General features: G+C 40.7%; 1 protein-coding gene across 9 annotated transcripts in view; it reads right to left on the bottom strand.

Annotated features, from left to right (window-relative positions):
• Positions 1-14,595, bottom strand: part of MRPL30 (mitochondrial ribosomal protein L30) — a 40,400-nt gene that overhangs the window by 4,214 nt on the left and 21,591 nt on the right. For 2 of the 9 annotated variants that reach the window (XM_066377610.1, XM_066377608.1), the window contains exons 2-3: positions 9,323-9,399; positions 7,567-7,647 (exon numbers count right to left, since the gene is read on the bottom strand). In XM_066377610.1, coding sequence (XP_066233707.1) covers positions 7,567-7,647; positions 9,323-9,373 — 132 coding nt within the window. In that variant the 5' untranslated portion in view covers positions 9,374-9,399. The other 7 variants (XM_066377606.1, XM_066377605.1, XM_066377607.1 and 4 more) reach the window with 7 other exon arrangements.

Here is a 14,595-nt window from a genome sequence, read left to right on the forward strand (position 1 = left end):
CAAATAGCAGATTTTCCTTTATTAGCTCTTTTCCTTTTGTTGTTTATTTACTCGCCTGTCTTTGCGAGCCTCCAATAAATGGGTATGGTCCGACACTTCCCAATTCTGCAGTTTCTCAACCATCTGCCCAAATCCAATGTGAACCTGCCTGGCCTCGGCCACCAGCATTACACAAGGCAAAGTGAAAATGGTCATCTTCGTCAACAATTGCCCAGCCTTGAGGAAATCCAGAGTCCTACACAATGTTGGCCAAGATTGGGGTCCATCACTACGCCGGCAAGAAGATGGAATTAGGCACAGTATGTGGAAAACCATACAGAATGTGCACACTGGCTGTCCTAATACAGGTGATTCTCATATCATCTCATTCCAGAACAGACTAGTAAAAAGTAAATCATGCACAATATTTCTTTAGTAAAACTGGCCAGAACTTGGTTTAAAGACAAACAAAAAAAAGTAAAATAAATAAAGATTTCAGATGCCAGGAGAATGAATTAGCACCATATGAACTGGGCACTTGGATGCACCCTCTATCCCGATTCAAATGGAAGAACAAACGTCTAATTCTATAACAACAAAAAAACATAAGTATTATAAAAAATATATGTGCAAAGTATAATGAGAGTATAGACAAGTGACTCTGCCTATTGAGGGATCAGAAACAGTTCTACAGAGCTAACATTTGAACTAATTCTCTAAGAATCAAAAGGTTCTAGGAAGCTCTACAGAAAAACTTCTATAAGTACACAAAAAACCTAAAGGCCATATAGATGGTTCTCAGTAGACTTAATACATTATCAGCACATCTCTGTACACTGTACTGTGTTCACCCTCCCAGTCAAGTCTTCATTCATCACCATTTATCCCTCCTTTATGCTCCTCCACGTCTCACTTGCACCCCACTCTCATCAACAACCACACTGTTGTCTGTGCCCATGAATTTCTTTTCTTTTTTTGTCCTTTTTCGCTCAATCTCTTCACCTACTATAACTAAAGAAATGATAATGTATTCTAATGGATACAATGCTGCCATCAAAACAAATAAGGTTCACTATTTTTGAAAGTACTAACATTAGGAGGGCCACAATACATTCTTCCCCCCCCCCCTGAAGTGAGAAGCAGGGAGACAGAGAGACAGACTCCCACATGCACCCGATCAAGATCCACCCAGCAAGCCCACCAGGGGGGCGATGCTCTGCCCATCTAGGGCGTTGCTCAGTTGCACCCGGAGCCATTCTAGCACCTAAGGCAGATGCCATGGAGCCATCCTCAGTGCCCAGGCCAACTTTGCTCCAATGGAGCCTTGGATATAGGAGGGGAAGAGAGAGAGAGAAAGAAGAAGGGGGAAGGGTGGAGAAGTAGATGGGCGCTTCTCCTGTGTGCCCTGGCTGGGAAATGAACCTGGGACTTCCACACGCCGGGCCGACACTCTACCACTGAGCCAACTGGCCAGGGCTGGGCACAATACATTCTTGAGCAAAAACAAAAAACAAAAACAACAATTACGTATTGGCCAAGAGTCTGCTTAAAGGCTTTAATCACTGTAAAAAAAAAAAAATAGAAGGCCCTGACTGGTTGGCTCAGTGGTAGAGTGTTGGCCTGGCGTGCAGGAGTTCTGGTTCCATTCCCGGCCAGGACACACAGAAGAAGCGCCCATCTGCTTCTCCACCCCTCCCCCTCTCCTTCCTCTCTGTCTCTCTCTTCCCCTCCCGCAGCTGAGGCTCCATTGGAGCAAGGTTGGCCCAGGCGCTGAGGATGGCTCCATGGCCTCTGCCTCAGGTGCTAGAATGGCTCTGGTCGCAACACAGCGTCACCCCAGATGGGCAGAGCATCACACCCTGGTGGGCATGCCGGGTGGATCCCGGTCGGGCGCATGTGGGAGTCTGTCTGACTGCCTCCCCGTTTCCAACTTCAGAAAAATACAAAAAAAAAAAAAAAAAAAAAAATAGAAGACTGGATAAAGAAGATGTGGCATATATACACTATGGAATACTACTCAGCTTTAAGAAATGATGACATCAGATCATTTACAACAAAATGGTGGGATCTTGATAACATCATACAGAGTGAAATAAGTAAATCAGAAAAAAACAAGAACTGCATGATTCCATACATTGGTGGGACATAAAAACAAGACTAAGAGACATGGACAAGAGTGTGGTGGTTGGGGGGGGGGGAGGGGGACAGGGGAGGAAGGAGGGAGGGAGGGGCACAAAGAAAACTAGATAGAGGTGACCGAGGACAATCTGACTTTGGGTGATGGGTATGCAACATAATTGAATGACAAGATAACCTGGACATGTTTTCTTTGAATATATGTACCCTGATTTATTGATGTCACCCCATTAAAATTAATAAAAATTTATTTATAAAAAACAAAACAAAACACAAACTACAAAATCTTTCCATACCAGGATCTTTTTTGTTTTATCTGTACCGAAAACATAAGTATGTATATATAGTCTATAAACACTGATTATAAGAAATCTATATATTACAGTTCGAATAGAAAATAATATAATATTTAATAAATAATACAAGAATAAACTTGTGTCTCATGTACTCACAACTGTAAACCTATTTTTGGCCACCTCTGTGTATGTATATGTGTGTGTGTGTGTACACACATGCTCAACTATGTACGAAGGTTGGAAAGACATTAGATCAAGAGTAATAACTCTGGGGAATCAGACTGAAGAAGGACCAAAAAAGACGGTATTTCAATCAAAAGAATATCATTCTATCATTAAAGTAATACTGTAGAGGCTCTGGCTGGTTGGCTCAGCACAGATAGTTGGTCCAGTGTGCGGGCATCCTGCGTTTGTTCCCTGGTCAGGGCACACATGAAAAGCGATCATCTGCTTCTCTTCCCTTCCTTCTCCCCCTTCTCTCCCTCTTCCCCTCCTGCAGCCAGTGGCTCAACTGGTTCAAGCATTGGCCTGGTGCTGAGGACAGCTCAGTTGACCTGCACTGGCCCTAGACAGGGGCTGCTAGGTGGATCCCAGTAAGGGTGCCCATGGGAGCCTCTCTATCTCCCCACCTCTCACTTAAAAAAAAAAGAAAGAAAAGTAATACTGTAGGAACTTATCCCCTGAGAGGTTCACATTATATTGCTAAGTGAAGAAAGCAGTTAGAGAAGCATTTTACAGAGATGGGGAAAAGTACATTAATAATAATAAATAATATATTAAATAAATAATACAAGAATAAGCTCTTTGTTTCATGTATTCACAACTGTTGCCCACCCTGTATATGAAAAAATTCAGATTTTAAAATGTATAACAGAAAAAGATGTGTGTTTACAGTAGCTGTCTCTAGGTGGGCGGGATTAAATGTATTTTTTTGGTTCTTTTTGGTGGTATTTTTCTTGGGATTTTGCAGAGATGAAGGGGGAGCAGAATAGTGGCAGGCAGAAAGGAAGGGACGGGTGCATCAAAGAAAGGAAGAGAAGACAGAAAGAAACAGCTTGAAGAGTATGAAATAGCTGGGAAAACCTAGTGCTTCCATGTGGCTAATATAGAAAAACATCATAAAGAACAATGCAGAGGATGAAGTTAAACTACGTTTACATAGAGATGCAAAACTGTAGAAGGTTGTTTTTGTTTTTTAAATTTTTTCACTGATTTGAGAGAGAGAGAGAGAGAGAGAGAAACATCAAATCATTGTTTCACTTAGTTCCATTTAGTTGTGCCCTCATTGCTTCTCATACATGCCCTGACTGAGTATTGAGCCCACGACCTTGGCGTACTGGGACATTTTATCAACTGAGCCACCCAGCCAGGGCACACTATTGAAGGTTTGAAGCAACAAGACCGTAATTCCAAAAGAGATTCAGAAAGAAAATACTTACAAGAGAATAAAATAAAATGGGAGTAGGAGACTGGTGCAAAGAAACCCAGGTAGGAAACATTTATGGCCATGATTTCAGAGACTGAACTACAGTAGGTGTAGCAAGAAAAGGACTGATTTGGGGACTCTGGGCAGTGGAATAGATGGGTTTGTTTGTGGAAGTTGACATAGAAGGAGGGGCTGAGAGTAACTCAAGAGGTCTCCAGTCTGGGAGATCAGGCAGAAAATGGTAGCAATCACTGACATAACTAATACAGGATGAGTGCCCCTTTCTGTTGGATTGATTGGAGGGAGAGTAAGACAATGAGTTTAATTTTGGACATGTTTAACCTGAAATATCTCTGAGTTACCCGAGCAGCCAGGTCTAGAAACCATTTGAGGACACAGGAATAAGTTCAGAAGAGAGGCAAGCGTGGGGGTACAGATCTCGCAGTCATTTCTATGCAGTTTATTTACTAAAGCTGGCGTCAAAATCAGTGCCTGAAACATTTTAAACAAATGAGAACATCTGTATTTATCGTTTTTTCCAGAAGTTTACAGACTGAAAAACATGGAAAGATATAACACAACACAGCTGTGAAAAGGACAGCAGCAGGAAGACTATGATTTGAAATAGAAAGAAGTTTCTGATGAAAGAACATCAGGTACATTAAAGGTATCCAAACACTCAATGGTAATACCATTTTATCCCTTAACAGCAGCAATGGAGAATGGTGGGTGCCAGGGGTTGGGGGACAGGGAGAATGAGGAGTTACTATATAATGGGCACAGAGTTTCAGTTTTGCAAGATGAAGAGTTCTGAGATGGATGGTGGTAATGATAACACAACAATGTGAATGTATTTAATACCACTGAACTGTACACTTAAAATTGGTTAAGACAGCACATTTTATCTTACATGTATTTTATCACAATACAAAAAATTGGGGGGGAAAAACAAAAAACCTCAGGTTTTACAAAACTAAATATAGCCTTAACCATACACTACAGTAATTGCATTGACTTACCTCAGTAAGTTGAAAACTTATGTCCATATAAAAACCTGGACCCAAATGTTTATAGCAGCTCTATTTACTGCTGCCAAAAATTGGAAGCAACCAAGATGTTGTTCAGTAGGTGAACAGATAAACAAATTGTGGTTCATTAAGACAACAGAATGTTATTCGTCAATAAAAGGAAATTAGCGGCACAGCCACAAAACTCAGGTTATAAAAATATAGTTTTCATTACTTCCAGACAGAGAGAAAGGGAGGAAAGAGGTGAGAGGCATCAACTCATAGTTGTTTCTCATAATGCCTTGACCAGGGGGCAAGGTGGGGGGGAGAGCTCAAGCCAAGCCAGTGACCTTGGCTTCAAGCCAGCAACTTTTTCAGCTCAAGCCAGCAACCATGGGATCATGTCGATGATCCTGCACTCAAGCCAGTGACTACATGCTCAAGCGGGCACACCCATGTTCAAGCCAATGACCTCGGGGTTTTGATCAGGGACCTCATTGTTCCAGGTTGATGCTCTATCCACTGCACCACCACTCATCAGGCATCAGAACCTTTTTTTGATTTCTGAGTCCCCAGATACTTTAATGGAAAACAACTTTATCTTTGCAAATTCATGTTTTTCCTGATTTCTAGCCTGAGGATTTTTAGTTAACCTTGATTTACCATTCTTTGGATTAAATATACAGTTAACTGAAAAAAGAAAAGAAAAAGAAATTAACTACCAAGTTATGGCAAGACATCAGGCACTGCCTAACTCAGTGGTAGTCAACCTGGTCCCTCTGCCCACAAGTGGGTGTTCCAGCTTTCATGGTGGGCGATAGCAGAGCAACCAAAGTATAAATAAAAGGATAGATTTAACTATAGTAAGTTGTTTTATAAAGATATATTCTGCCAAACAGCGAAAATCCGACATGAAGTACTTGGTAAGTAATTATTATTATATGCTTTAACTTGCTATAACTCTGCTTTATAAATTTTATAAAGTAAAGTTATTCCCTACTTTATAAATCGCCATTACTGTGGAACCGGTGGGCAGTTAGAAAATTTTACTACTAACAGATATAAAAGTAGGCAGTAGGTATAAAAAGGTTGACTACCCCTGGCCTAACTGGTGGTGACACAGTGGATAAAGCATCGACCGGGACACTGAGATCCCAGTTTCAAAACCCTGAGGTCATGGGCTTGAGCATGAGCTCATTGAGTTTGAGCACAGACTCATCAGCTTGCATGGGATCATCAACATGATCTTGTGGTTGCTGGCTTGAACCCAAAGGTTGCTGGCTTGAGCCAGGGGTCACTGGCTCAAGTGGAGCCCCAGTCAAGGCATGTATGAGAAGCAGTCAATGAACAACTCAAGTGCTCCAACTAGGAGTTGATGCTTCTTATCTCTCTCCCTTCCAGTCTGTCTTGAATGATAAAAAAAAAAAAAAGACATCAGGCACCTTTACCTCTTATTGCTCAGTGAATGAAGCCAATCTAAAAGGGCTACAAACTGTATTATGCCAATTATATGACATTCTGGAAAAGGCAAAACTATAGACAGTTCAATGATCATGTGGCTGCCAGGGATTGGGGGATGAGAGGCAGGGATGAACAGGTGAAGCACAGGAAACTTTTAGGGCAGTGAAACTGTTCTGTGTGATATTGTAAAGGTGAATACACAACATTACTTACTTGTCAAAATCCACAGAGTGTATAATACAAAGAGTGAACTCTGATGTTAAGTTATAAACTTGTTAGTAATAATGACCCAATATTGGTTCAATGATCTAATAAATGACCACCTATGTAAGATGTTAACAGGATACCTGTGGATGTGGGGAGAGGGACTACAGTGGTCCCTCATCTATTGCAGGGGTTAGGTTCCTGAACCCCCGCAGTAGGCGAAAATCAGCAAAGTAGCACCCTTATATTTATTTTATTATTTATATATATTTTAAGGCTTTACTTCAATTTAATATTCTTTTAATGTTTTAATTAATATATTTTATATTTTTCATATTGTTTTCAATTTTTTAGGCTAAAAAATGCTTATTTTACTGCAAAAACAATTAAAATAATAAATATATAAAAATACATATATACCACAAAATCCCAAGATATAGCGAAAAATCTGCGATACAAAATTAGAGATACAATTTAAAAAATCCGTGATACAGTGAGACCATGAAAAGTGAATTGCAATATGGTGAGGGACAACTATAAATGGGAACTTGGTGCTTTCTGTTCTCTTCTCCCATAAACCTAAAACTGCTCTAGGAAATAAAGTCTATTCATTAAAAAAAAAAAAGCAAAACAAAAATCAACGGAGGCCTTAGTCAGTGTTTTCTAAAAAGACCTGTACACAATAACCTAGCAGAGAAAACTCAAGGATCCAAAGTGGCAACAGTCAAGATAGAAAAGTTACATGAGTACTTCAGGACAGAGCATGGGAGCAGGAGGAAGAATGTCTTCTCTGGACAATGAGGACAACAGTGATATGAAAATGCAACCATGAATAGTAATAAACAAGATTTTGAGATGATTAAAACCCACAACTTGGAAGGCAAGTGGTACATGTTTATGTTTAATAATCATTTACATGAATCCTTCTACGTTCTAAACTCTGCACAGCTACCTATAGCCACAAAGGATTTAACACAAAAATAAAAACCTTTTAAAAATAACAGGTTTAAAGAAATAATAACATTAAAAAAAACCCACAAAAAACCCTTGTCCTTACTTTATCTGGAATTCTTGACTTGGTAAATTTATGACGAATCCAATCTGTACAAACGAGAGATTCCACACCTTTTGTCACCATCTAAAATATGACACAAAACATTAGTTTTTTAGAACTCTGTCTAGTGTAGAAATCCATACCCACTAATTTTTAGGTTACAAAGTCTATTTTACCTAGTCTGTAATTTTTAAACATTTATCTCAGCTCCCTACATGAATCTCACCATCAACGTATTATAAAACAAAAAGCACATAATTACAGACTTCTAGACCATGGGTTGGCAATATTTTTCTGTAAAGAATCAGACAGTCAATATTTCCAGCTTGAGGCTGCAGTTTCCATCGCCAACTCTCAAGTCTGCCACTGTATGACAAAAATAGCCTACATGTTATATAAACAAATAGGCACATCTGTGTTCCAATAAAATTTTATTTACAAAAATAGGTGGTGGGCTGAATTTGGCCTGCTCCTGCAGGGGTAGTTTGCCAACCCCTGCTCTAGACACCATGCAATAATTCACCTTCAACAACAGAATGTAAAAGAATAGTCAAGAGTTTCCAGTGTTCTTTCTAGTCCTAGCAATTTCATCGCTCCTAATTGCTCTCCTTCCCTTCCTACAATCCCCTAGTCCTGTTTATCTCAGTTTGTGAAAGAGAAAGGATTCACTGCCAGTCCTTCATACCAGGAAGCGCCTCTCTGGATGAGCAGGAATCATTCCCTGTGGTGGCAAGGCAAAGAGAAAACATAGGTTTGACATACCACCAAGACTGAGCTTCTGCCCACCAACTGTGAGACCTTTACCCTCTCAGAAGGTCAGTTTCCTCAGCCATAAAGAGGAAATAATTCTGACTACATGGGATTAATCTGAAGTGAAGGTAATGTATACAAAGCGCCTGACATTACTATTATGTAAGCCAGTCTTCTGTGTGTAAACTCAGGTCTGCATGAATAGATCAGGCTGCCCCACTGCAGTTCTAAAAGAATGACATGAAACACATGACAATACGAACAGTAATGGTCTCTGGGAGATTTTCTTATTTCTACTTTTCTGTACTTTTCTAATTTTCTAAGATCGAAAATGTACTCTTTTCACAATCAAAGGGAAAAAAACCTCTATAAGTTTAAAAAGATTAAATCAGACCAAGGGAAATCAATGCTGGCCATTTTTTAGCAGCATGTTATCCAGGATAACATCTTTGTGATTCCAAATGTTTAGGGAGAAAACAGCAGACAAACCATAAATAAACAAAACTAAACCTCAACATTAAAAAAATGAATATAGCCCTGGCCAGTTGGCTCAGTGGTAGAGCGTCAGCCTGGCGTGCAGGAGTCCTAGGTTCGATTCCCGGCCAGGGCATACAGGAGAAGCGCCCATCTGCTTCTCCACCCCTCTCCCTCTCCTTCCTCTCTGTCTCTCTCTTCCCCTCCCGCAGCCAAGGCTCCATTGGAGCAAAGTTGGCCAGGGCGCTGAGGATGGCTCTGTGGCCTCTGCCTCAGGCGCTAGAATGGCTCTGGTTGCAACAGAGTTACGCCCCAGATGGGCAGAGCATCACCCCCTGGTGGGTGTGCCGGGTGGATCCTGGTCGGGCACATGCAGAGTCTGTCTGACTGCCTCCCCGTTTCCAACTTCAGAAAAATACAAAAAAAAAAAAGGATATATATAGAAATAGTTAAGTTTAACTTGCTCATATGTTTTGTTAATTAGGAAAGAAAAATTTTAATGAAAAAAAAAAAAGAAACCTCTTGAAACACTTACATGTAGTCTGCCTGGGGGCCTCTGAATGAGTAAGCGCAAAACCCCAGCCATGAGGGTGGTGACTGTTGCTGCAGAGCCTGCCAGAAACAGAAAACAGAACTGTGTGCCAAATGTGTCTTGGAAATGAATAGATGCCCCGTCTATTTAAAAAAACTAAACAAGTTAATTGTAAACTTGAAGTTTAACAGTAAAATCTTGGTTATTTTAATAAAGGCAAGAACTAAATGTTTTATTCATAGTTCAGCAGAATGAAAAGCAGTTATTACATATTAACCACATCCCATTTTCACCCAATGGGTTAAAGCAGGGGTCGGGAACCTATAGCTCGCGAGCCAGATGTGACTCTTTTGATGGCTGCATCTGGCTCGCAGACAAATCTTTAATAAAAAAAAATAATAATGTTAAAAAATATAAAACATTCTCATGTATTACAATCCATTCATTTCCTACAGCTCATGTTCATGGTTGTGGGTGGCTAGAGCCAATCACAGCGGTCCTCCGGGACAACACCAAATTTTTATTGGATAATGCATAACATACACGGGTTGTTATATGGCTCTCATGGAATTAATTTTAAAATATGTGGCATTCATGGCTCTCTCAGCCAAAACGGTTCCCGACCCCTGGGTTAGAGCCTCAGTCAATCCAACAAAAACAAGGAAGTGGGGGTTATTATCATTTAAAAAATCTTCTTTAAAAATGAGGGCAGATAAAGAATGCTTTGTTACAGAATCACAAAAAAATTAAAGAGCTGAAGTGTCTGAAGACATCCCAACTCCCATCATTAGAGCTGGCAACCCCCTCACTTTAGGTAGGAGGAAAATGAGTCCTAGAAAGTTCCTTCACTCACCCAAGAGCACTCAGCTATCCATGGAGTATATGGTCTGGAACTCCATTCCATTAATACCTAGTGCATTTTCACGAAATCATAACACCTTTCTGTTAAGAAGTAAAGGAGAACTTTTTTTTCTACTTATTTGTATTTTTTAAAATTATTATTAACAAACACACACTGCTTCTATAACCTAAAGTCAGGTTTATTTACACACATAACACTTATAGACTACTATACTGACATATACTAAAAGCAGAAGATTAGGTGCATGACTTTGAATCTTAAATATTACAATATAGTGTAACAGTTTCTGGTTCAAATCACCCATTGTTTGCTTGGCTGGTTGTTTACGTATTTGTAATCAAGACTTCCTTAGAAGAGATGTTTTGTCCTCTGGTCCTCCATAATGCTAAATTATTTTCTCTACCACACTTCTGCCTCCCAAATTAAACATTATATACTAACCCAATTCATTTAGCTTCACACTGTTAAATCTTTCTCTTATCACCTAGCATTCAATAAAAGCCTCCTAACTGGCCTTCCTGCTTCCGGTCCAACTTCCCCAAGGTCTTTTCTTCATAGCAGCAATCATCTCATTAAACTCTATAACAGATCATGTCAACTCCTCCTCTCAACACTTTCTAAAGAGCCAGGTTTGTCACTGTTGGAGGAGGTTACAAGTAAGAAGGGAAGGCTAGAATGAGCCATATTGTCCAATGATAAGGGATAGAGTTGGAACTCACATTCGGCTCAGTATAGATACTAGTGGATAGATATAATTATAGACAAGGATGTAACATGGGTTAGCATTGTTACCACAGAGAACCTAAAAGCAATGGCATCCCAGTAAAAATGAGCACACCTAGTGTACAAATCTTAGTTTCTAATAGAATTCTCTGATAAAAGGAACCACGGCTCCTTGGAGAAACAGCTGAGTACAGGGCTGTAGCAGGGGACATAGAAAGGTGAGTCTGGAACCTCTTGTGCTAGAAAGGAATATTTGAAAAATCAAAATGATGAGGGAAAAGAGCTCCCGGTGGCTAAAGCTGGAATAATATGAGCAACTATATAAATAAGTAAGAAGTATTGGTTTATAATCCAAACCATAAGATAACAGGGAGTCCGTACTGATAAGATTAAGTGAATAAACTAATAAGAAACAAATCTCCCTTACAGAAAAATTTCAAATAGTTTATATAGATATTTCCCCGTCAAAGAAGTTGAGCAAAACCACTCAACTGAAGTGCAGTCTGTGCTCAATGACCTGCTCCCAGAGGGCAATATACAAATATACACACTACACTAGAAAACAGGAGGGGAAATAACACTACACTAGAGAAACCTGACAAATACTACCTCAGCCAGGTGATAGATTAACATCAACTGTGATAAAAGTCAAGTCAATAGCATATACTTGATATGACAGAATGAGAATGGCACTTCACCTCTGTGGTCTTCTTCCCAAAACTCCCTGCCATCACTCTTAACAGAAAAACATCAAACTCCAATTGAGGGGCACTGTACAAAATAATTAAGTGCCTCAAAATTGTCACAATCATCATAAACAGAAAAGTCTGAGAAACTGTCAGTCAAGAGGAGCCTAAGGAGACATGACTAAATGTAGTAATGTAGCATCTTGGATGGGATTCTGAAACAGTAAAAGGACATGAGGTAAAAGCTAAGAAAATCTGAAGTATGTATCAATATTGATTGGTTCATCAATTATAAGATGTTAATAAAAGGAGAGACTAGGTGTGGGGTATAAGGCTCTCAGCTATCTTCACAAGTTTCTAAAATCTAAAACTATTCTAAACTTAAGTTTATTTATTAAAAAATGGAAAACCTTCAATGCCTGTCCATTTCAATCAAGTGATAGCCAAGTCTTAACCCCTACCTCCTGAACTTCATGGCCAATTAATTCCTCTCTTGCTCAATCACTAAACATACTGGTCTTGCTGGTTCTGGAACTTGTCAGGTAGGCATGCTCCCTTGTACTGGCTGTTCCTGCTCCTGAAATGCTCCTGATAGTCACATGGTTAGTTCCCTTTCTTCCTTCCATTATTGGTTCAAATCTCACCTTCCCAACAGTGAGGTCTAGATTCCATTATTTAACATTTTGACTCAACAACACAATTGTCAGTACTCCCAATCTCTCTTCCCCTACTTGATTTTCTTTCTTTCCATAGCACTTATCATCTTTTTTAAATAAAGATTTTATTTATTGATTTTACAGAGAGAGGAGAGAGGGGAGGAACAAGTATCAACTCATAGTTGCTATACTTGAGTTGTTCATTGATTGCTTGTCATATGTGCCTTGACACCGCAAGTCCAGGGTTTTGAACTGGCAACCTCAGAGTTCCAGGTTGACGCTCTATCCACTGTGCCACCACAGGCTAGGCTACTTGTCTTCTAACGTAATTTAATTATTTGTTAGTTTTGTTTATTGTCTATCTCCACCCAATAGCATGTTAGCTCCACAAGAACAAGGATTTTTTTTTTTTTTTTCCCCTGAAACTGGAAACCAGAGGCAGTCAGACAGACTCCCGCATGTGCCCAACCGGGATCCACCCGGCATGCCCACCAGGGGGCATTGCTCTGTTGCAACCAGAGCCATTCTAGCGCCTGAGGCAGAGGCCACAGAGCCATCCTCAGCGCCCGGGCCAACTTTGCTCCAATGGAGCCTTGGCTGCGGGAGGGGAAGAGAGAGACAGAGAGGAAGGAGAGGGGGAGGGGTGGAGAAGCAGATGGGCGCTTCTCCTGTGTGCCCTGGCCGGGAATCAAACCTGGGACTCCTGCACACCAGGCCAACGCTCTACCACTGAGCCAACCGGCCAGGGCCAAGAACAAGGATTTTTAAATGTTTTGTTTTTGGTCTGTTCTGTCTATTCAGGTGTATCGCAAGCATCTACCTAAACGAGCATGGGCCATGGAGTAGGCACTAAATTAATTTTTGCTCAGTGAATGAAGTTTGAGTTACAGACTTCAGAAGGTGTGACAATCAAAAGTTGTAAGTTTTAATAAAGGCTATCATTAATTATTAGGAACATGACTCTTGGACCCTGAAGCAATTATACTACCCTCTACTGTACAGTAACTTTTCTCTTGCACTAATGCTAAATAGAAAAATACATGCATCATATGAGATGTATAATGCCATTTCCATGAAAAAAATATGTCTGTGCATTTACATATGTACAAAGAAAAACTGCAAGCTATCAGAAAAACATTAACATACCCCAGGGGAGGGAGGCAGGCTACCAGAATAATTTTTCCTGTTTTGCTCCTGTAATGTTCAATAGTTTTTGGTTTTGTTTTTTTAACAGAGACAGAGAGAGAGTCAGAGAGAGGAATAGATAGGGACAGACAGACAGGAACGGAGAGAGATGAGAAGCATCAATCATTAGGTTTTCGTTGGGACATCTTTGTTATTCACTGATTGCTTTCTCCTGTGTCTTGACTGTGGGGCTACAGCAGACCAAGTAACCCCTTGCTGGAGCCAGCGACCTCGGGTCCAAGCAGGTGAGCTTTCGCTCAAACCAGATGAGGTCGCGCTCAAGCTGGCAAACTCGGGGTCTGGGTCTGGAACCTGGGTCCTTCCGCATCCCAGTCCGACGCTCTATCCACTGCGCCACCGCCTGGTCAGGATTGTTCAATAGTTTTTTATTGTTCTTTTACAATGGCCATGCTTGTAACTGTTCTTTAAAAAACAAAACAAACATACAAACAAAAAATAACTATTTTCTTTCCTAAAGAGATATCTACGTAATGATAAGGGGTGCGGGGAAGTTAGTAAAAATGCAAAGCATAAAATTCCCCCTCCAACAAACCGAGATCTCTGAAGGCAAGACAAGTCACTTCTTTGAACTACTAATGCCTAACAAGCACTCGGCAGCCCTCCTAAGTGCGTTTTGGCAAAAATACGAAGCACAAGCTGCTTTGGGTAGGTGACCAAAACATGGTTGCAAAATCGCGGCTTTTAGTAAAATGGCAAATGTTTTAACTAACTTCGGAAGGTTCGCCTTCTAAAATGCAGCAATTTAAAAGTCAGGCCATTTTTTTTTTATCTTCATTAACAAGAAAGTACTTAGTCCCCAAGGAAAGCCATTGTTATGAATTAAACAGGAGCATAGAAAATACTAACCCAAACTCGAATTCCCCTTCCCCGGTTTTCCAGCGCCGGCGCTCGGCCCGCGAGCGTGGAGAACCGGGCTAACCCGCCGTGCCCGCAGGCCACAGCAGGGAAACGGGGAAGGTCAGCCGAAGGCTTTTTGGAAGCCACAGGGACAGAAGCTGGACGCAGGCCCACCTGGAATACCGTGACCCCGCAAACTCAGGCAAAAATCAATCCCCTCTACACAGGGCTCCAAGACCTTACTCCAGGCAAAAATGCAACAGTCGCGGCCACGTACTCCCCACTGCCGGCCGCCACTCAGCATTG

Source organism: Saccopteryx leptura, chromosome 3 (genome assembly GCF_036850995.1).
Source record: "Saccopteryx leptura isolate mSacLep1 chromosome 3, mSacLep1_pri_phased_curated, whole genome shotgun sequence".
Lineage (NCBI taxonomy): Eukaryota > Metazoa > Chordata > Mammalia > Chiroptera > Emballonuridae > Saccopteryx > Saccopteryx leptura.